Source organism: Tupaia chinensis, unplaced genomic scaffold (genome assembly GCF_000334495.1).
Source record: "Tupaia chinensis unplaced genomic scaffold, TupChi_1.0 Scaffold000320_2, whole genome shotgun sequence".
NCBI classification, from domain to species: domain Eukaryota; kingdom Metazoa; phylum Chordata; class Mammalia; order Scandentia; family Tupaiidae; genus Tupaia; species Tupaia belangeri.
Window position 1 is genome coordinate 1,906,652 of NW_006159814.1, and position 24,480 is coordinate 1,931,131.

General features: G+C 40.0%; 1 protein-coding gene and 1 pseudogene across 1 annotated transcript in view; one reads left to right on the top strand and one right to left on the bottom strand.

Moving 5' to 3' along the window:
• Positions 1 to 24,480, bottom strand: part of GREB1L (GREB1 like retinoic acid receptor coactivator) — a gene marked incomplete in the record, with an annotated part of 234,692 nt that overhangs the window by 80,803 nt on the left and 129,409 nt on the right. The window contains 3 exon segments of the mRNA XM_027773094.1: positions 62 to 181; positions 1,060 to 1,176; positions 4,564 to 4,692. Of these exon segments, the coding sequence (XP_027628895.1) occupies positions 62 to 181; positions 1,060 to 1,176; positions 4,564 to 4,692 (366 nt within the window).
• LOC106735182 (40S ribosomal protein S15a pseudogene) lies at positions 21,933 to 22,313 on the top strand (annotated as a pseudogene).

The window sequence follows — 24,480 nt, forward strand, 5'->3', positions numbered from 1 at the left end:
TTTAAAAAAAAAAAAAAAAAAAAAAAAAAGCCTTAAAACCCATCTCCTGTTAAAATCTTACCAGTTCTTGAAAGAGGACGAGCTGCAGGGACAGGTACAACTAAACCAGGTTGAGGGACAGGTGACCCAGGATACCATCCTCGGTGCCGTTTCTTTGGTGGCCCAGAAATAAACATAGTAGCTAAAGATAAAAAGAAAGATGCCTTTGTTCTCCGCAATGTGGAAGAAAGGAAAGAATGGCAAAATAATATAGGACGTTTCATCTTATTATCCATACAAAGTCCAAGTCACTCTTCTAGAGGTAAAGATAAAGTTAGCACAAGCTACACCAACACCTAACATCACACTAACAACTACCTAACATCTCTATGCTGGTTTACATTTATAATTTTACCCAGATTATTCATTTGATTCTCTTAACAATCCTGTGAAGTTGTAGGACAGATATGTTTTTTAAGAGGCTTTCGCTGTAGGGCGTGTGCGCTTGCCAGAAAGACAGAGAGAGACAGTGAGACGGAAACCAAGAAAGCACCCCCCAGGGGGGGAAGGCCACGCCACAATTCCTTCTCCTCCACTTTCCTCTCGGGATCCTGGGCATGCACGCTAACACTCCTGGCATGAGTTTAAGCCACTGGGTCCAGGACTCGAACTGTGGTCAATTACATGGGAGTCCAGTGACATAACCATTACGCCAGCTGTTGGTCCCGGACAGATAGTATTTTTATACCCATTTGTAGATGGAGAAAGGAAGGCTCAGATTTGCCTAGGGTTACACAATGAGGGAACTTTGAAACATCAGCAAAATTCACGGTGTTTCAAGATATTTCCTTAAGTATTTGATTCAACATTATTTCCCAATTAGGTTCATCCGTGTATCAACAGAATTACCAAGACATTTAAACATTCCCATTCACATCAACCATAAACTTTTAAAACATTGTACAACAAACAAGGGAAAAGCTCTAGTGTGTGCTGTTAGGTAACACATTGTTCCAAAATCCATAGCACATCTACCTTAATTAAGTGCATTATTTGAAAACGTTAAGATGGGTTCTGTACCTTGGTCTCCTGGTGCACAGCTGGGTCTTGGTGACAAAGAGTAAGTCCCAGGGCGGGCCGGAGTGGAGCTGGATGCACTGCCTTTCCCACCATGGCTACTGTTTCCATTAGCAGCATCTGTGGGACACAAGGAGAGGAGCTGCTCAGAACAGAGGCTGGGTAGGAAACTGCCTTTGGAGACACTGCAACCATTCATGTTCTAGGATTCAAAAATGCCTCTCTGATAAGACTCAGTCCAGTTGTATAAAACTACCAGAGGATGAGACCAGCATAGGGCATAATGGTTACATTGCTGAACTCCCACATTGTTGACTGCAGTTCAAGTCCTGGACTTGGTGACTTGAAAGTCACACCAGGTGCATGTGCGTCTATGCCCAAAATCTTGAGAGTAGAATGGAGAAGAAGGGATTGTGGCATGGCCATAACCCCTGGGGGGTGATTTTTCACTTTCTGTCTCTTTGTCTCTCTGTGTCTCTCCAGTGAGTGCACATGCCCTATAGAAAAAAATCTCTCTTAAAAAAATAAAACACCTGGGACCAGCAGTTAGCGTAATAGCTATGTCGCTGGACTCCCATGTAGTCGACCACGGTTTGCGTCCTGGACCTGGTGGCTTAAACTCACGCCGGGTGCGTGTACATGCGTGCCCAAGATCCCAAGAGGAGAATGGAGGAGAAGGGATTGCAGCGTGGCCATCCCCCCTGGGGGGCGATTTCTCGCTTTCTGTCTCTCTGTCTCTCTCTCTCTTTCTGGCGAGCACACATGCCCTATAGCAAAAACCTTAAAAAAATAAAATAAAAATAAAACGCCTACCAGAGGACTTAAAAAAATTCATCAAAAAAGGAATTAAAATGAGTTTATGTTGGTGCAAAAAAAATTGAAATTTTTTTCATTAGATGCATTTTCAATGAACACTTTGAAGATCTCTTGTACAAGAGTTGTACCTTCATTTAAATGAAATGTCAGCTGGGTCCAGCAGATGGCGTAGCGGTTATATCATTGAATTCCCTCCCACAAGGTCCACCATGGTCTGTATCCCAGAACAGGTGGCTTGAAAATCATGCTGGGTGTGTGTGTGCGTGCATGCCCCAAATCCGAGGAGAATGAAAGAGAAAGGATTGTGGCATGGCCATCCACCCTGGGGGACGATTTCTCATTTTTCCCTCTCATTGTCTCTTTTTCTTTCTCCAGTGAGTGAATATGCCATAAGGTAAAATCCTCTTAAAAAAAAAAAGTCACCTAAAAATAATGTCCTGGAGATCTAATCAATAACCAATTTTCAACACATAGCTAATTTTGCTTCATCTGTACCTCCTACTTCCTTTCCTTAATATACAGTACATACATACATGCTATGGATTGTTTTGAAGCAAAACCTTTTATCATATTATTTCACCCATTAATACTTCTGAGTTTCAAAACATTATTGTAATATCATTATACTTAAAAGTAACAATAATAATTTTTTAATATCACCATATATGCTAATAGTATTCCAATTTCCTCCAACTACCTCAGAAATTTTTTTTAACAGTTGTCTTTAGATGGGGATTCAGAAAGGGTTCACAAATTGACTTCAGTCGATATGTCCCTTATTTATTTTTTAGAGACATATTTTGCTATAGGTTGCAAGCACTTGCCAGAGAGAAAGAGAGAGAGACAGTGGGACAGAAAGTGAGAAACCACCTCCCCGGTGGGGTGGCCACACCCCAATCCCTTCTCCTCCATTCTCCTCTCAGGATTCCGGACACTCACACACATGCACCCAGTGTAAGTTGTAAATCTCTGGATCCGGAACTTGAACCACTGCTGACTATGTGGGAGTCCAGAGATGTAACCAGTATGCATCTGCTATCCCTAAACTTCTTTTACTTTATAGGCTTTGTCTCCTTTTTTGTTTCCTTTCTTACTTCATTTCTTTTTCTTCTTTCTGTTTCTTCTTTTCTCCTTTCTTAATTCACTGAAAACCTGACAGCATTTCCTATTTTCTGGATTTACATAACTAGATACCCATATTTCATTTAATGTTCCTTTGTCCCCTTATGTTCTCAGTAAACTAATCATTAGCTATAGAGGTTGTCAGTTCTCATCTCGGCCAAAGCATCTCGTAAGTACTGATGTACTCTTTCATCAGAGGGCACATCATGGCTAGTCTTCTCTCTTCTTGTGATACTACAATTGATTAGTGAGTTCAAGAGTTTGCAACCTCACATTATGAAGGTTAGCCTTTCACCTCATGGATTTAGTAACTGTGATGATTACTGATCCATTATTTCATGGATTTTTTTAATGCTGTTAAACTCAAATTCAGTTTTTTCGTCTCTAGTCTAACCAGAAAGTAGATCCTATAAAAGTCATTGCTCGCCCAAGTCTATATCTTCAGCCCTGACTTCCCCCTAAGATAAATAATTGTTAAACAGCTCTAAGTGGATGACTCGGGGGTATCTCTAACTCAGCATGTCCAAAATTGAGCTCATGTTCTCTTCCTGGAAAACATGCTCCTCCTTCTGTATTCTCCTTCTCAGGTGACACCATCATCAGCTCAGAAAGATGGAAGTCAACCAAGACCCCTTCATCTCTTTCATGCCAATGTTAATGAGTCAAGTTCTGCTGGTTTCACATCCTGAGTAGTTCTCCAGTCTGTCCCCTCATTTCTAACCTGGCCAAGAACCTCATTTCTCACCTAGACTACTAATGATCTCCAACTAGTTTCCCCACCTCCTTTCCTACACACTGCAGCCACAATGATCAAGCCCATGTTCAGGTCAGACCATGGCATTCTCCTGTTCTACAAGTTATAAAGTTCAGGCGCCTCACCTTGCCTCCCTGACTTTCCTTTTACCCACCACTTGCTCACCTTCTGCCACTCCGTGGGTTTCACATTTTCTGACTCTAACCAAACTGCTGGAGGTTCTTACACGTCATGCTTCTTTCCGCCTTTCCTTTCCTTTCTTTTCTTTTTAATCATTGGCCCTGCTGTTCCCTGAATTTGAAATGTTTTTCCTTCACTCTTTTGTACAGTGAGTATCTCCTTATTGTTGAAGACTAGTTTCTTAAGACTTCACTGTTGATAATGTCTAAAATGTCTGGCTAAAATCCCCTGCTCTGTACAGCTCCCCTAGCTGATTGTATCTGCTGCAGAACACTGAAATGCCTTGTTGTAGGTCCATGTCTGTGACTAGATTTCAAGGACAGTCGGCGTCAGTGATTGGGCCCTATTTATATTTGCATCTCCAGTTCCTAGTCATAGCAAGAAATGTTTGTTGAACAGAATGGAATTGCTGTGTCTCCCCTGTGTATCAAACGTCATTCCCTGACTCTTCTGGTGGCACCGAGACAACGCAAAGCCTTGTACACTCATACATTACTAGAGGCAGCCCCACTCTATCTTCAACTGGCAGGTAGAAACAGCTTCTATTTTCTCCTATCAATTTGTCAATTAAATGCCACACAAGTCTTTTATAGACTATGTATTTACCAAAGAAATATAAGTGAGGAAAACATCACCTGCAGCAAAAGTCTTCCCTACCACCTGCAAAGATAAAGCCAGCGGTTTCACAACATTCTTATTCCGGGTCAGGTCCTGGGCTCCACTTAAATTGATTGCAGAAGTAACTGGGCTGAGAATCGGAGAATCTTTCAAACAAAAGAGGTTGTTTAAATGAGCAACATTTACATATGCAAGAAGGAAGTTACTTCACCAAGAATGAATTAAGAAAACGACAGATTATGGAATTTCAGTTTTTTTCCCTTTAAACAGTCTGAATTTAAAATCAATGTGTCTGTATTTCAATTTTATTAATTTTTATTTATTTAACAAATACCCATTAGAAAGTTACCATGTGCTCAAGTGCTATTTTAAGTGCCTTAAATATATGAATTTACTTAAAGCCTATAACAACTCTGAGAGGTATTACTACCTTAAAAAGTGATATGTATTCATTTAATTTAGTCAAAGTCAGACCTAGCATCAATGATATTATGCACCTTATCAAAGTTTTCTCCATCGCTCCCCTCAAAGTCATCATTTAATGAGATATATTTATCTCTATTCAGATAAATTCGTCACTTATTTATTTTACAACTTGTTAGAGAGTGCATGCACTCCCCAGAGAGAGATGGAGAGACAAAGAGAAAGGTTGAGAGAGGGAGAAAGCATGTCCCCAGTGGGGCATGGCCATGCCACAATCCCTTCTCCTCTGTTCCTCCATCCTGTCAAGATTTGGGGCATGCACACATACACAGTTTTTCAAGCCACTGGTTGTGGGACTCGAATTGCACAACTGGCTCTGTGGGATCCAGATCCTATAACCACTAGGCCAGCCACAGGGCTGGCCTGAGTTTGTCATTTAAAATGTGTCACATAAAGTAACTCACTGCAATCTAAGAGAAAGCACTTTTCTTTGAAAGAAAGTTCCTATAATTTTTTAAATAAACTAGAATTAGGCTGGCCCATGGCCTGGAGGTTAAAGAAGCTGGATCCAACATGGCTGACTATACAGTTTGAGTCTTGAACTGGGCAGTTTGAAAAACATGCTGGATGTCTGTGACCAAATTTCCAAAGAGAGAGAGAGATGAAGGAGAAGAGATTGTGGTGACTGTTTCCCATGGGAAGTGCATGTGGGAATCTAGTGTTCTAACAACTACACCACATACTGGTTCCCAAAGAGAGACTTTAAGGTTTACTGGAAGAACCAATGCTAGCCAGCGTACCTACATTACAAAGTTGCAAGAAACCGAAGACGGTCCAAGTTTTTCACATCTTAACAGAGAGCCTTACAGGATAGAAATTCCAGGTAAGTGTGCTGTGCCATTACATGGGTTGCTCATTATGTTTCAGGCCACAGTCACCGTTTGGAACAAGAGCGTAGTTTACTGTACTAGTTTATACCTCTAATTTTGGTATATTCATAACTGATAGAACAGATAAATGCACAGGCAAAGTCTGGTTGACAAATTATGAAGGGTTGTAATTTATTTTTTCAGACTAACAAACTCAAATTAGCATAGACGAATACTTTTCAAATAATGAAAGGGTACAAAACTAATGTACAGAAATAAATCTTATATATGTAAACAACAATGAGATAAAATGCCCAGGAATAAGCTTAATAAGAAATGTACACAGCTATGTGACTAGAACTTTACAATATTTCAAAACATAATCCCTTGAATTTGTAAAGTAAAATTAAATAGTACTGGTGGCTTTGCCATGGTGAGCCTAAGTATGCACTAGTAGATGCTGTTACGTGGAAGGCTGAGGCCACATGAGGGCCTGAATAAACCCTGAAAGTCAGAAGTAGTGGTACGAGCCTGCAGTCCAACAGCTACCGTGGAGGTTGAGGTAGGAGGACCATTATATGTTGAGGCCCTATCTATGAATGAATCGGTCAATGAAAATATTGGTCAGATGTTGATAATTACTGAAGCTGAGTGGTAGGTCCAGCGCACTAGCTTACTACATTATTTTATTTTTATTTTCTTGAAAATTGTAAAGATTTTTAAACATGAAAAATAAAACTTTTGGAACCAGCAGAGGGCAGGGTGGTTAAGATGCTAGACTCCCACATGGCCAACCACAGTTTGAATCTGGGATCTGGTCACTTGAAGCTCACACCAGGTGAGTGTGTGTATGTGCCCAAAATCTTGAGACGGGAACAGAGAAAGGACTGTGGCATGGCCATCCCCCTTCAGGGGTGATTCTCATTTTATCTCTTCCTGGCTCTTTCTCTGGAGAGGACACGCACCCTATGGCAAAAACCTAAAAAATAAAGTCAGTTGTACGGCCATCCCTGTGGCTAGTGGTTGAGAGAGCTGGATCCCATGTGGCTGACTTTGTAGTTTGAATTCCGGTCTTGGCAATTTGAAAAACATGTTAGGCATGCCCAGAATCCCAATGGGATGGAGAAATGGAGAAGAGATTGCAGTGTGACCAGGTCCCATTGGAAGGTATTTTCTCCCTGTCTTGTCTCTCTCTGGTGAATACACATGTCCTCTGGCCAAAAAAAAAAAAAGTAAGCTTTACATATGTGTGTGGATTTATTTCTAGATGTTTGATTCTGTTCTATTTATCTATGTATGTATCTTTACACCTGTTCAATGCTTTTTTGATTATTGTAGCTTTATAATAATTCTTAAAAATTGGATAATGCTAGCTTTCCAATTTTTCTTCTTTTTCTGAGTTGTTGTGGCTATTTTAAGTCCTTTGTATTTCCATACACAATCTAGACTTAGCTTGTCAATTTTTAAACCTCCCCCCCAATAAAAAGGACCTCTGTTATTTTGATTGAGACTGTGTTGACTCTATAGATTAATTTGGAGAAAATTGGTATCGTAACAATAATTGAGTCCTCTCATCAATGAACAAGAGGGATCTATCCAATTTATTTATGTTTTCTTTACTTTCTTTCAGTAATGTTTTCTAATTTGCAAGGTAGAATTCACTTTTGTCAGCTTTATCCCTAATTTTGTAATATTTTTATGCTATTGTTATTTTTCACACTTTAATTTCTGGGATCATTGCTGGATCTAGAAATATTATTGATATTTGTATATTGCCCTTATGTTATGCAATGTTGCTAAGCTCACTTTTTAGTTCTAATAGCTTTTATTATAGATTTAATTGGATTTTCTGCATTGATAATCATCCGCTCTATGAATAAGTTTTACTTCTTACTTTCTAATAAGAATACCTTTTATTTCTTTTTCTGGCTAGAACCTCCAGTATATAAAATAGAAGTGGTAAAAGTGGACATGCCTGTCTTTTTCTCTGTCTGAGAGAAAACATTCAGTTTTTTTATCACTAAGTATGTCAGTTGTAAGCTTTTTGTAGATACTATTTATAAGGCTGAGAAAATTCCATTATTTTCCTAGCTTATTAAGAATTTTTAGGCCATTAGGTGGCATAGTGGTCAAGGTAGCAGATTCCACATGGCCAACTGTGGAGTTGGAATCTCAGGTTTGGCAGCTTGAGAAACATGCAGGGCACATGTGTGAGCATGCCCAGAACGCCGAAAGCAAGGAGAAATGGAGGAGAGATGGTGGTGTGACCATGGTGACTTTCTCACTTTCCTTCCCTTCCTCTCTCTCTCTCTCTTTCTTTCTCTATCTCTCTCTGGTGAGCACATGTACTCTCTGGCAAATTAAAAAAAAAAATAAAAACCTTATAAATTAAAAAAAGGTTTTTATCAGGAAAAAAATCTTGGATTTTGTTAAATGCCTTTTTCCTACACCTAATGAGGTAATTATGCAGTTCTATTTTTTCAGTGTGTTAGCATAGTAAATAACATTGATTGACACTGAAGTGTTCAACCACCCATGCATTCCTAGGATAAACCCAAAAAGGTCATAATTTACTACTTTTTTTCTTTACACATTTTATTGAGTCACTAAAGATCTTAATTTAAAGACTTTAAATAGCAAGCACAGCTGATATACACATATTTATGAATGCATGTCTGACTTTAGGTGTAAACCTCAGTGAGTAAAATAAACATAAAGTAGCACCTTGCTGGGGCTATATAGCTTACTGCAATCAGTCATTACATAGGTATAATTTCATGACCTCTTTAATGACCTATTTTAAAATACCTACTCGTAGGTATTTTTAATGCATTTTTTAATTTAAAAAGTTTAGTTTTAGCTTAAAATTTAAAGCCAGGAAAAAGTTTAGGATTTATTTCAAATAGTAGGTAGATGAACCTATCAACAGTTCAAGAGAAGACAAAAATCCTTAAATATGAAAATCAAAGCATCGAAGAAAATCAGTAATGTTTTAGTCCAAAGTAAAAACATTCTATTTCACTAGTTCAGACTCATGTAATTACTCTCTCTTCTATTGAATTTGCAGTGTTACTGTGGTCTGAGCTTTCCATTAAACTCTGGAAGTTAACATTCAGCTCCGGACCTGTCCCTACCATTAGGCTGGCTATTCTCTTGCTTGTTTCTTGTCCTCTTATTTCTGTGTGTCCGACTTTAGTTTTCCTGGTACAGCACTCCCTTCAGCACTTCTTGGAGAGCTGGTCTGGTGCTGGTAAATTCTTTCATGTTTTGTTTTTTTCTGAGAATGCTTTTGTCTTTTTTCCCCCATATGAAAGATAATCTTGCTGGGTACAGTATTCTTTGTTAAAATTGTTTTTGACTTAACACTTTGAATATATTTTCCCATTCTTTCCTTGCTTGCATTGTTTCAAATGAGAGGTCCAATGTTAGCCTTATGGGATATCCTTTGAAAGTAATTGGATGGGGAACCAGCAGTTAGCATAATGGCTATGTCGCTGGATTCCCACGTAGTCGACCGCGGTTCGTGTCCCAGACCGGGTGGCTTAAAACTCACGCCGGGCGTGTGTGCGTGCGTGCCCAAGATCCATGGAGGAGAAGGGATTGCGGCGTGACCATCCCCTCTGGGGGGTGATTTCTCGCTTTCTGTCTCTATGTCTCTCTCTGTCTGTCTGGGGAGTGCACGCGCCCTATAGCATAAAAAACCTCTCCGAAAAAAAAAAGAAAAGAAAGTAATTGGATGTTTCACTTTTGCCAATTTTAGCATCTTGTCTCTTGTCTGTGGTTTTGGTCAATCTGGCTGTGATGTGCCTCAGGGAAGATTTTCTTGGTTGATTCTTTGCAGGGTCCTTTGTATTTCTTGGGTCTGGATAATGTATTATCCTTTTAACATACTGTTGATGCTATACACTACAATTTTACTAGAAAAATTTATATTTACTTCATGATATATATCTGTCTGAACTTTTCTTCTCTTTTAATGTCTTTGTCTGATTTCATTATTAAAAAATCCTGGTCTGTGGCCAGCAGGTGGTGTGGTGGTTAAGGCACTAGACTCCCACATGGCTGACCATGGTTTTGAGTCCCAGACTTGGTGGCTTGAAAATCATGCCAGGCATATGTGCATTCATGCTCAAAATCCCAGGAAGAGAATGGAGAAGGGATTGCAGTATTATCATCCCCTCTGGGAGGTGATTTCTCATTTTGGTCTCTCTCTGTTTCTCTCTGGTGAGCACATGTACCCTATTGAATTTGCAGAAACCTTAAAGAAAAAAAAAAAAGATAATCCTAGTCTCACTGAATGAGTTAGGAGGCAGTACATTCTTTTCTATTTGTTTGAAGCATTTGTATAGAGTTTGTATTATTTCCTCCTTAGAATTTTGGCGGAATTTATTTACGTCTGAATCTATTTAAGTCTGAAATCTTATTTGAGAAAAAAAATTTATCACATTTTCAATATACCTAATAGATACAGGGCTATTTCTTTCATTTTACTATTTATTTAATTTTGCTATAGGGTGTGTGTACTTGCCAGAGACAGAGAGAGTGTAAATCACTCTCTGGGGGGATGGCCATGCTCAATCCTTTCCTCTTCCATTTTCCCCTCAGGATTTCAGGCATGCATGCACATGAGCCCAGCATGCCTTTCAAGCCACTGGGTCCAGGACTTGAACAGCACAATTGGCCATGTGGGATCCAGGTACCTTAACTGCCATGCCATGGGCTGACCTGATACAGGACTTTTTAAATTACTTTTTATTTGTGCAAACTTTTACAATTTGTGTCTTTCAATGAATTTGTCCATCTCACCTAGTTATCAAATTTATTGTCATTAAATCATTCCCAACATTCCCTTGTTATACTTTATTGTCATTTGAATCTGTAATATCTCTTTGCTCATTCCCAGTATTGGTAATCAGTATAATTTCTTACTCTTAGTCTGGGTAGAGGTTCATCAATTTTACTGATTTTTCTCAAAGAATCAGTTTCTGGTTTTATTAAAATTTCTTTCTTTCTTTCTTTCTTTCTGAAGAATCAGTTTCTGGTTTTATTAATTTTTCTTTTTTTCTTTCTTTCTTTCTTTCTTTCTTTCTTTCTTTCTTTCTTTCTTTCTTTTTTTTTGTATTCTACTTTACTGACTGCTACTTGAACCTTTATTACTCCCTTTCCTCTGCTTACTTTGGGTTTAACGGTTCTTTTTCCTAGTTTTTTTTTAAGGTGGAAGCTGGTTGATTTGAGACTTTTTTCCTTTTCTAATATAAGTTTTAGGCTATAAATACTGCTTAAGTAGCATCCTATAATTTCTGATATGTTGGTTTTTTTAAGCCACTTTCATTCATTCAAAATATTACTTTCTCTTTTGTTATCTCTTTCTTGCTTTTAAACATGGTCTCACAGAGTCTGCGTTCTCCCACTCTCAGCCTCGTAGTAGAAGAGCTTACAGGCACATGTCACCACTCCATGCTCCTAGATCGGGCCTTGCTTTGTCGTCCTGGTTGACCTTGGGCTCACAATCCTCCTGCCTCAGCCTCCCAGTAGCTGGGATTACAGGAATGCACCCGCTGCACCTAGCTTTTAGGTTGGGCCAGAACCAATTCTGGGCCTGCCATATGGCCTCAGCCTACAAAGCAGTAGTATCTGAGCCCATGCCACTGTAGTTGAGCCTGATCTCTCTCTCTCCTTTTTTTTTTTTTTTTTTTGAGAGGTTTTTGTTACAGGGCATGTGTGCTCGCCAGAAAGACAGAGAGAGAGAGACAGAGAGACAGAAAGCAAGAAATCACCCTCCGCGGGGTGGGGGGGAGGTGGTGGAGGCCATACTTCAATCCCTTCTCCTCTCGGGATCTTGGGCATGCATGCACTCCTGGCGTGAGTTCAAGCCAGGTCCAGGACTTGAACTGCGGTCAACTGCATGAGAGTCGAGTAACATAGTCATTACGCCATCTGCTGGTCCCCTGATCTCTCTTTTTATCTATGGATTATTTAGAAGTCTGTTATTTCACTTCTAAACATTTGGGGATTTTTCCAAGAGAACATTCTGTTGGTGATTTCTTTCTTTTTAAAAAAATTATTTTATTTAACTTTATTTCTTTTTATTTTTAATTTGCCCAGAGAGGGACAGAGTGAGAAAGAAAGAGAGAGAGAAAGTGAGAAAGCAAGCCCCCAGGTCTGGGACTTGAACCGTGGTCGACCATGTGGGAGTCCAGTGCCCTTAACCACCATACCACCTGCCAGTCTCTGTTGGTGATTTCTAATTAAATTCTATTTGGGGCAAAGAACATACATTTTATAATTTGAATAATTTAAACTGTGTTAACAATTGCTTTATGGGCCAGCAGATGGTGTAACGGTTAGTTGCTGGACTCCCATGTAGTAAACGACAGTTTGAGTTCCAGACCCGACAGTTTGAAACTCATGCCAGGAGTGTGTGCGTGCATGCCCAAAGTCCTGAGAGGAGAATGGAGGAGGAAGGATTGCAGCATGGCCATAAACCCTGGGGTGATTTCTTGCCTTCTATCTCTCTGTCTCTCTCTCTCTGTCTCTCCAGCAAATGTATGCACTCTGTAGCAAAAATCTGTCCACTTACTCTATAAATCACTGAGAGAGGAGTACTGAGATGCCTGATAATAAGAAATATACACATTTTTTGAAATAATTCTGTATATTTTTGTTTCATATATTCGGAAGCATTGTTACTAGGTTAACAAAATGTTTAGGATAAGTATATCCTGATTACCTGGCCCTGTTTTAATTTTGAAATTACCTCTTTAATCTCTGGTAATATCCTTTGCTCTGTAATCTATTTTGCCTGATATTAATACAGCCACTCAAGCTTTCTCTTGACTAGTGTTAATACTGTATGTGTTTTATAGCTTTTTAAAAACATTTTTTAAAGATTTATCTATTTATTTAATTCTATGTGTTATTATTATTATTAAAATTTAACCAGAGAGAGAGAAAGTAAGCTGACAGTCTGACACTAGAACTACAGTCGGCTATGTGGGAGTCCAACGCCTTAACCACCACACCACCTGCCAGCCCCTGTCTTTTATAGTTTTACTATCAACCCATCTGTGTCCTTTAAAAATAAATATTTATTTTATTTTATGTATTATTATTATTATTTGAAATTTGACCAGAGAAGAAAGTGAGAAAGCAAGCTGCCAGGTCTGGAACTCAAACCGCCATCTGACATGTGTCAGTCCAGTGACTTAACTACCATGCCACCTACCAGCCAACGCACCCCCCTCCAATTTGTGTCTTTTATTTTAATTGTATTCCAAATAGGCAACATAGAGTTGGGTCATACTTTTTCACCCAATCTAATAAGCTCTGGTTTGAACTGGGTGCTTGGAGCACTTAGTTGAATGTGGTTCTTGACGTGGCTGGATCTGAGTTTACCATCTTGCTATTTGCTTTCTGCTTGCTCCATCTACTCTTGTCCTCGTTCTCCTCTTTTAGCCTGCTTTTAGGCTAACCAAATATCTTTTATGATCCCATTTTATCTCCTTTGTTTCTTATTAATATGTTTATAACACACACACACACACACACACGCTATAAATCCAAAAGCGTATCTAATAGGCAACATAGAGTTGGGTCATACTTTTTCACCCAATCTAATAAGCTCTGGTTTGAACTGGGTGCTTGGAGCACTTAGTTGAATGTGGTTCTTGACGTGGCTGGATCTGAGTTTACCATCTTGCTATTTGCTTTCTGCTTGCTCCATCTACTCTTGTCCTCGTTCTCCTCTTTTAGCCTGCTTTTAGGCTAACCAAATATCTTTTATGATCCCATTTTGTCTCCTTTGTTTCTTATTAATATGTTTATAACACACACAGACACACACACACACGCTATAAATCCTAAAGCGTAGCTCCAACTTCCCTTGAGCAGCACATTATCACTGCACCCCCGAGCCTGCCCCCTTTGTGCCTTTTATTCACATTATAGCTTTATGTGATAAACCAAAAAGGAAAAAAAAAGAAAAACACAGTTTCAGTATTTCTTCCCTTAGAATTATTTCTTTTGTGGCTGCACAGTATTCACAATTATCCTTTTTAGCATCTTTATGGGTACGTGTCATGATTTATTCAATTGTGTTTGTAATAAAGTTGCTTTTCCTTTTTAGTTAATATAAAGGGACCCACAGTAAATATCTTGATTCTCCTTTTGGGTTATTTTCTTGGCTAAGCCCTTTGACATGAGATTACAAGAGCAAAGAGTATAAATATTTTTAATGTTCTTATTACATATTGCCAAATTACTTTCTTTTTTTAAAAAATAGACCATGGATTAGTTTATTTTTAACACCTATCATGCCAAGAATTCTTAAGGGACAGGTTCCAATAGCTCAGGCTCCTTTCCGTTGATTCTCACAAAGTGTGCTTCTCTGGGTGGAGCAGGCTGGCACTGCAGTTGAACCCAGGTATCTTTCTCTGTGGCTTCCTTCTTTTTCTGGTCATTTTCCTTCACACGTTTTAGGAAGCTATCTCTGCTCTTAGAGTGCTTAATATGCTCAATATGCACATGAATTCCCTTGGCCAGAATCTTGCCCTTAACTTGTTTGTTTATAACAATGCCAACAGCATGGTGGGTAACACTGTGGACGCTTCCAGTTTTGCCATGGTAACATTTGTGGGGTATTCCTTTTTGAACAGTACCCATTCCCTTGATGTCTATCATATCACCTTCCTTGTAGATTTTAATGTATGTTGCCAAAAGAACCACTCTATATTTTCTAAAAGGCCTAGAGAACATATTGATTGGGTGTCTCTCCTCTTCCCCTTTGTGTTCATCATTTTGGTGAATTACTGGAAGATGGCATTCCAGCCAGAAGGGTGCCAAATAACTTTCTTAAAAGGTCATCACACTGTTGACCTTCACCAGCCTGGCTGATAGTTTTATCAGCACTGTATTATTACTTAAAATGTTTTGGTTAAGGTCATAGATGAAAATGACTATACACTGTTATTACTTACTATTTCTCCATTTCTACAAAGTGGTCCATTCTTCCTTACACTGCTAAAGAGTTGCACCTTTTTTTTGTAGAAGGCGAAGTCTCACAAGCTCCTTCATGGCCCTTAGCCTCCTCTCCTATCTCAGAGTGGAGTAATCATTGGTTTTCTTCCTTCTCTCTCTCCTTCATTCATTCATCAAATATATTCTGAGCATTTTCAGGATGCCAGGTACTATGTGAGGCTCTGGGGCTACGATGGGGGTAGAAGACAGAAATACAATCTCTGCCTCCAAGGAGTTTACAGTATAAAGGAAGAGCCTACACGTTCTCAATTTTTGGTTAGGAGTGGGCAAGTCTGCCAGCGAAAGAGTTCCCGTCTCATTTGGGAAAATGAGACTGATTCTGTAATGCACTAATTGGATATTCATGAGAAATTAAGTTTGGAAAAACCTCCTAGGGGGACTTCCCCCCCCCAAACAAAACAAAACAAGAGTTTATTTATTGAGAGAGAGAAAAGCACCTTCAACAGAGTCTCTGCTTTCTCAACAGTCATTGCCAGGGACAGAGGGGGTGTGCTGAAGGTAAATAGAAACAAAGTGATAAGGCTGTGTGAGCAGGCGGGCCTGGTCTGAGAGTGGCACATCACCAAGTGTTCTAGGCACACAGAGGGCAGCATGAGAGCTCTAAACTCGTGGAGCGGAGAGGAAAGGAGGAAAGGAGGTTGAGGTTGGCCCAAAGGAACCGTGTGGAGCACAAAGACTTCCATCGGGGACTGTGCCTGCCCACCTCCTTCAGAGAACAGACTCAGCTGTGAGGCTCCACACGGCAGGGTTGCTGTGAGGACAACAGCCTCACTCTAGAACACAAAAACTCAAAAGACCCAAATGTTATTACACCAGAGGATCCCTAGCCTGCTCTCAAAGTGTGAGGACTACACACACAGGTACATGTTTAAGTGAGCAAATCCACCCTTTTCCTCCCACTGAAATGTATCAAAACATACAAGAATACATAAAACATTGATGTGTAGTTGAAGGAATCATTACAAAGCAAGTATCTATATAACCACCACCCAAGCCACAGAAAAAAGCAGACTAAACACTGCCAATGGCCAGTAGCCTCCTTTGTGCCCCTCCCCATTCCCATCTCTGCTCTTTGGCACAGATGTATACCTTATTAAACATCATTTAGTTTTGCCTTTTTAAAATGTAATAGAGGGGCCAGTAGGTGTGTGATGATTAAGGCACTCGATTCCCACAGAGCTGACCTTGGTTTGAGTCCTGGACCTGGTGGCTTGCTTTCTCCCATTCCCTTGCTCTCCCTCACTGTCTCTCTCTGGTGAGCACATGAGCCCTTTACAAAATAATAATAATAATAATAAATTAAATTAAGTTAATAATAATAATAACAACAATAATAATAAAATGTAATCAGAGCAGGCCAACAGGTGGCGTGGAGGTTAAGGTATTGGATCCTACATGGCTGACTCTGCAGTTTAAGTCCTGGACCCATTGGCTTGAGAAAGATTCTGGGTTTGTGCATGGATGTGCCCAGAATCCTGAGAGAAGAAAGGAGGGGGATGGACTGTGGCATGACCAACCCCCCTGAGTGGTGATTTCTCCCTTTCTTTCTCTGTCTCTCTCAGGCTTTTTCTGAGGAGCTCATGTACCCTGATGAGCTCATAGGCCCTATGACAAAAAACAAAAACAAAAACAAACAAACCAACAGAAGTAAAATAATAGCAGAAGAGTCTTTTGTGAGTGGGGTTTTGTTTGTATTTTACACCAGAGGGAAGATAGTAAGGGGTTTGTGTTACTTCCTACAGTGCTGACAGAGCAGAAAATCCCATTTCATGGATAATACCTCTGACTTCAATAACAGGGCTGGCTTCTCCATCAGGCAGAGAAAGCACAGCACCGATGGTCTTTCATTACATAAGTGTAATCGCAATTGTTTTTTTCAATTCAATTTTAGTGCCAGGGGTCCAGGATACTTTTTCCTTAAATGTACTTTTTTTTTTTTTTTTTGGAGAGGTTTTCGCTATAGGGCATGTGCGCTCGCCAGACAGACAGAGAGAGATATAGAGACAGAAAGCGAGAAATCGCCCCCCAGGGGGGATGGTCACGCCGCAATCCCTTCTCCTCCATTCTCCTCTCGGGATCTTGGGCAGGCACGCACACGCGCCCGGTGTGAGTTTTAAGCCACCGGGTCCGGGACGTGAACTGCAGTCAACTACATGGGAGTCCAGCGACATAGCCATTATGCTAACTGCTGGTTCACCTCAAATGTACTTTTTTAAAAAAGAATTATTTGATGTTATTTATTATTATTTTAATTTGCTGTAGGGCACACATGCTCACCAGAAAAAGTGAGAGACAACCACCAGGTCCGGGAGTGGGACTACGTGGCTATGTGGTAGTCCAGTGCCCCAGCCACCACACTGCTTGCTGGCCCTGGGTACATGACACTTTTAAGGATTCATGAAAATACTATAATTTATTTTAAAATCAGAAGAAAACAATAAACTTTTGGCTAATATGTAATATGAATATATTCCTCATTATTGCAATACACCCTAAAACACCATTTTAAATATTTTTTTCTGTGGAGGAAAGGCTCACATACTCAAAGGCATTTAGAGCCCAATGAAGTCATAAAGCATCCCTGCCTGATATAACCTAATTCTTGAAGTTATACGTTAGTCATGGACAGACTTTAGGTGGCTCATTCCTTTCCTTCCCTACAAGCTAGAGGATAAAAACACGTGTTCTTCAGGACTGGCAGGTGGTGTGGTGGTTGGGGGTGCTGGACTGTCACATGGCTGAATGCAGTTTGAGTCCTAGACCTGGAGGCTTGTTTTCTCACTTTTCCTCTCTCTCTCTCACTCTGTCCCTCTCTGTAAAACTAAAATAAATAAATAAAGTTAAATAAAAATAGGTCTTTCTAAAAAATCATGTTCTTCTGATGGTAGATGAGCATATCATCCTCATTTGGAAAAAAAGTCCACACCAGTAAATTAATAATCCCCTAAATGCTAGTTTCAAATTTAAATTAAAAAGGAATTCAAGAAGGGGCCAACAGGTGGTGTGGTGATTAAGGCACTGGACTCCCACATGGCTAACTGTGGTTCAAGTTCTGGATTTGGTGGCTTGAAAACCATGGGTGCATGTGGGTGCATGCTCTAAATCCCAGGAGAATGGAGAAGGGATTGTGGTGTGGCCACCCCCCTGGGGGTGATTTCTCATTTTCCCTCTCACTGTCTCTTGCTGGCATGGGCATGTGCCCTACATGAAAAAAAGAAAAAAAAAAAAGAAATTCAAGTAAGTTTATTTCCAGTCACTTGCCAGGCACTAGGATACAGAAACAAACAAAATTAACATAAAACTTCTAGTATGTAAAAGAATACAGATTATTAATATTGAATTACAATGGGGAGCAATTTCACAAGTGGTATGATAGCAAAGCTAAGTCAGCTCTCACAAAGTTGCAAAATGTGCATTGTGGTTCTCGGTAACGTGCATTGTGATTCTCGGTTTTACAAATGAGGAAACCGAGGCACAGAACACTGAGTAGCTAATCCCAAGCCTTAGCCTGTGTATGTAAGGTGCAGTGCTTGAATAACAGGATTCTGATTCCAAGCCCTCTGGTCTGAAGCTGTTATCCCATAATAGATATTCAACAACTTAGACTACTAAACTAAAAGAGAAAAAGTACCGCCCCAAAGGATTACACATTTTCTCAGAGCGGCTTCTTTCTTTCTTTATTATTATTATTGCTATTTTGTCATAGGGCATGTGTGCTTGCTGAAGAGAGACAGAGAGAGAGAAAGTGAAAAATCACCCCCAGAGGGGGATGAACACACCACAATTCCTCTTTCTCCATTCTCCTCTCTGGATTTTGGGCATCCACGCACACGTACCCAGTGTGATTTTCAAGCCGCTGTGTCTGAGACTCAAACTGAGGTAGACTGTGTGAGAGCCCAGCACCTTAAGCACCATGCCACCTCTGGCCTCTCAAAACAGCTTTTTAATCTATTTCTTATAGTCTGATTGAGGTATATTTTATATGTCAAAAAAATTACCCATTTCAAGTGTATAGTTCAATGATTTTTAGTAATTTTACCAGCACCATAAATCAGTTTCCATCTCCCCATTAAGAACCCTTACGCCAGGCTTCAGAACTCCAGGCACTCTTTCTCACAATAAACTTTCATTTTTCTCTTGGGAAAAAAAAAGAATCCTCATTCCATTTTCTGTTAATCTCCATTCTCACTCCTTACTCCAGACAAGTATGAACTTATTTTTTTGTCTCATAAATTTGCCTTTTCCGCACATTGCATATACACGGAATCACACAGTATGTGTTCTCTTTTGCCTGGTTTCTTTCACTTAGCGTGATGTTTCTGAGATCCAGCCATGATAAAGCATGTGTCAGCAGTTTCTTCCCTGGTGCTGCTGAAAGGTATTCTCCTGTCGGGGTAAACCATGTCTTTCTCTATCCATTCATAAACCATTTGACTGATAGGCTACTTCCCGTTTTAACTATAACTGGTAATGTGGCTGTGACCATTTGCATGCGACGGTTTTTGTGAGGACATAGGTTCTCATTTCCCTTGGGTAGAAACCTGGAGTGGAATTGCTTTAACTTTTTGAGAAATTGCCAACCTAAAACCAAAGTGGCTCCGCCACAGTTTACCAGCACACTGCTAGCAGCAGCGTATGAAGGTTCCAATTCCTCCACATCCACAGACACTTGCTATTGTCTGTCTTCTTTATTTCAGCCTAGTGGGTATAAATTGGTATCTCACTATGGTTTGGTTTACGTTTCTCCAGTGATTAATGATGTTAAGCATCTTTCATGTTTTTATTAGCCATCTGTATACATTCTTTGAAGAAGTGTCTATACCAAATCTTTTGCTGATGTTTTTGACTGGATTATTAGTCATTTTATGATTTACTTCTAAGAGTTTTATTTTGTTTTGCCATACGGTGTATGCACTCACCAGAGAGTAACAGAGAAAAAGAGAAAGTGAGAAATTATCCTCTGAGAAATCCCTTCTTCATTCTCCTCTTGGGATTTTGGGCACACATGCACATGTACCCACTGTGTTTTTCAAACTGCTCAGGCCTAGGATTTGAACCATGTAGTTGGCCATGGGGGATCCAGACACCTTAACCACTACACCACTGGCTGGCCACTAAGAGTGTTTTGTAAACTCTGGATACTGATGATTATTTACTAGATTTGTGTTTGCAAATACATTTTCTGAGTTGGTTGGTTGACTTTAATTTATTTTTCTTTTAAAAATCTGTGGTAGAGAGCATGTACACACTTGAGAGAGGAAGGGGGCACCCCACAACAGTGTGTCATGTCATGATTTCTTCCCCCCCCCCCCCGATCTCTAGCTTGTCAGGATCCTGAGCATGTGGGCATGCACCCTGCATGTGCTCTGGGACCCGAACTCACAGTTGGCTTGTGGTTTCCAGCACTGCAGTTCCATTTGTTACCAACTATAAATGTCAGAGTATGAGCCTGTCTTCCAATTTTTTTAAAGGATGTCTTTTGAAGTGTAAATGTTCTGAATTTTGATGAAGTCTATTTTATCAGTTTTTTTAGAGATAAATCTTTATATTTACAGTTAATTGATTTTTGTTTGTTTGTTTTTTTGACATAGAGCACATGCACTCACTACAGAGAAAAAAGAGAAAGATGGACAGGGAGGAACCAGCAGACGGCATAATAGTTATGACACTGGACTCCCACGTAGTCGACTGTAGTTCGAGTCCGGGACCTGTTCGCTTAAAACTCATGTTGCATGTATGTGTGTGCGGGCCCAAAATCAGAGGGGAGAATAGAGAAGAAAGAATTTGGTGTGGTTATCTTCCCCAGGGGGTGATTTCTCGCTTTCTATCTCTCCAGCAAGCACACATGCCCTATAGCAAAAACCGAAAAGAAAAGAAGAGAAAAGGAAAGAAAAGAAAAGAAAGAAAAGAAAAGGAAGGAAAAAAGACAAGACAGAGAGGAAAATTGATAAATTACTTCCCGGGGGGTATGGACATACACACACACACACACACACACACACACACACACGCCTAGTGTGTTTTTCAAGCTGCAGGAGTCTGGGACTTGAACTACACAGTTGTCCCTGTGGGATCTCAGCTCTTTATCCTCCATGCCACCTGCTGGCCCCAGTTAATTTATTTTTGACAAATGCAATTCACTGATAAGAAAACAGCTGTTCAATAAATAGTGCTGGGACAACTGGCTAGTCACAGGTGAAAAGGTGAATTTAGATCCTAACCTCATACCATAAATAAAAATTAACTTAAAATGACTCGAAGACTTAACTACGATAGTTTAAAAAAAAAAAAAGAACCTTTAGAAAAAAATTCAATAATTTTTCAAGATCTTAGGTTAGGTAAAATTTGCTTTTTCACCTATTCTTGAATTCTTGTCCTGACTAATTGTAATGCGTGTGTGGCACATATATAATATAGGCAGATAAATATATAGTCATCTTCAGTAAAAATGTTAAAATACTTCTTTGATGTTGGGTTGGATTTAAAAACTATTCATCCGGGGCCAGCATGTGGCATAGTGGTTAAGGTGCTGGACTGTCACATGGCTGACCATGGTTCAAGTCCTGGACCCGGTGGCTTGAAACTCATGCTGGAAGAGTGTGCATATGTGTCTAAAATCCCAAGGGGAGAATAGAGGAGAAGGGCTAAAATTTGAATTACTAATGTCAGTAAATGTTAAAAGAAAATTTGCAGAGGATAAGCATCAAGCCAGCTAGAACAGAACAGCCTGAGCTTGGCAGGCATAACTCAAGACAAAGTTGTGCAAATGTAAAGTATTCCCTTCTTCAGTATTACATAATGTGTGTACCTACACTTTTGGCTAGGAAACATCTATTGTGGGCAGTTGCTGATTACAGGTTAAGTTCAAGGAGAAGGGGCCAGCAGGTGGTGTGATGGTTGAACTCCGATACAGCCGTCTGCAGTTCAAGTCTCGGATCTGGAGGCTTGTTTTCTCACTTTCTCTCTCTCTCTCTCTGGCAAGCGTGCATGCCTTATAGCAAATTCAAAAATAATAATAGCTCTTTCCACCATCTTTCTGTACAGCAATAAAGGTACACATGAATGTCCTGGCTGATGCCCTCAAGAACATCAACAATGCTGAAAAGAGAGGCACACGCCAGGTTCTTATTAGACATGCTCCAAAGTCATTGTCTGGTTTCTAACTGTGATGATGAAGATGGTTACACTGGCGAATTTGAAATCACTGATGACCACAGAGCTGGAAAAATTGTTGTGAATCTCACTGGCAGGTTAAACAAGTGTGGAGTGATCAGCCCCAGATTGATGCGCAACTCAAAGATCTAGAGAATTGGCAGCATAATCTGCTCGCATCACGTCAGTTTGGTTTCATTGCACTGACCACCTCAGCTGGCACCATGGGCCACAAAGAAGCAAGGCACAAACACTCAGGAGGGAAAATCCTGGGATTCTTTTTCTAGGGAGGTAATACACACATACAGATAAAATGCTTCACTGGAAAAAAATAATAAAATGAATTATTTATTTAACTTCAATTATCATTATTATTATTTAGTTTGGCCAGAGAGAAACGGGGGAGGGGGGAGGAGTAAGAAAGCAAGCTGCCAGGTCCAGGACTCAAACTGTGGTCAGTCATGTGGGAGTCTAGTGCCCTTAACCACCATGCCATCTACAGCCCCATAAACAAATCATTCTTTTTTAAAAAGTTCAAGGAGAAGGCAATTCTCTAGATTAAGGTGCATCTCAATCTATCCATCAAGGAGATGCTACGAACGCTCATATTTGCAATGAAACCAGAATGCAAACATGAAATCCTTACAGCCCATTTTGTTCAGTATGTGTCTGATAAAAGATATTATTATTAAATAATTTAAAAACATAAATCATAAATATGAAAGTTTTAGACACAAAGTCTCACTTCTACTATCAAGGCATGTTCTTTTCTTCAGGTCTCCGATTGCTAGTAAGTTGTTAATAATTAACTTCATGGCCGAGTGATCACGTACACCCCAGGAGCGACCCATACCCCATGAACTCGCTGTGCTCATTGTGACTGGTCTGTGTTCCCTTTCCCCCCTTGCCTGCGTCTCAACAGGACAACTGGGAGAGCCTTTGCTGAAGCCTCAATGTTGATTTCCTTTCTTAGGGAAAAATTTGTTTCCAAAATATAATTTCTGATATAATTATATTATTATTATTAGCATTTTAATATGTTTTCATCATTTTCAGATATGACTAGTTATTTACCACTTTCTTTCTTAGGAAAAGTAACATATTTTATTGTTATTTAATCCCTTAGACAAGTGGTTTTTATTTTATTTTTTCTAGAGACATTTTTGCTATAGCATGCATGCACTCGACAGAGAGATACAGAGAGAGAAAGAGAGAGAAAGAAATCACCACCACCACCCTCCTAGTGAGGATAGGCAACTGCAATCCCTTCTCCTCTATTCTCTCCTTGGGATTTTAGACACACATGCACATGTACCCAGTATGAGTTTCAAGCCACCGGGTCCAGGACTTGAACCATGGTCAGCCATGTGGCAGTCCAGCACCTTAACCACTATGTCACATGCTGGCCCCGGATGAGTGGTTTTTAAATCCAGGATCCTGAAATACTGTCTAATAGCATCTGATAAAGTTCTTAAAACATAATAAAATGTTTGATAGGTTTTTGATGGAATAATGTAAATATTAATTTTTAAAGTTTTAAAAGTGTTGAGACCTGCAAATAGCATAATGGTTACATCCATGTAGTCGACCATGGTTGAGTTCTGGACTTGGTGTCTTAAAACTCATGCTGGGCACGTGTACACGCCCACAATCCCAAGAGGAGAATGGAGGTGAGGGGATTATGGAGTGACCATTTCCCTGGGGTGGTGATTTCTCACTTTCTCTCTGTGTCTCTGTCTCTTCTCTATCTCTCTGGTGAGTGCATATGCCCTATAGCAAAAAATCTCTCATAAGAAGTTTTATTTTTTTATTTAATTTCTGAGTGAGAGAAATAGAGACAGAGAGATAGCACCTCCAACAGGGTCTTGACACCACGATCCACCCTCATCCTTAGCTAGCCCTGGACCATGGCTGCTGGAGTACTCAGGGAGGTCTTCAGACCTAAATTTGGAACCTTCCCAAGTAGGTCAGCCTCTCAGAGTGTTGTGTTTTATGGCTGCCTTACCATCTGGCCCAGTAAATGTTCATTTTTGATACTGTTTTAAAAACTACATTTTGGGCCAACCGGTAGCCTGGTGGCTAAGGCAACTGGATTCCACATGGCCGACCATTCAGTTCGAGTCCTAGGTCCGGTGGCTTGGAAAACCATGCCAGGAGTGTATGCACATGTGCCCAAACTTCTGAAAGGAGAGAGAAGTAGAGGAGAAGGGCTTGCGACATGACCATGCTCCATGGGGTGACTTTCTTGCTTTCCATCTCTCTCTAAATCTGTCTGTCTCTCTGGCTAGTACATGCACTCTCTGACAATTTTTTTTTAAATTACATTTTATAGTCCCAGGGTTTAATATCCAAAGATATGTCAGGGAATCAATCAAATTACTAAAATAATATTATGGGAGAGACCTGAGGGTTTATCATTCATGTAATGAAAGTCTTTCAATGTCAAGAACCAAA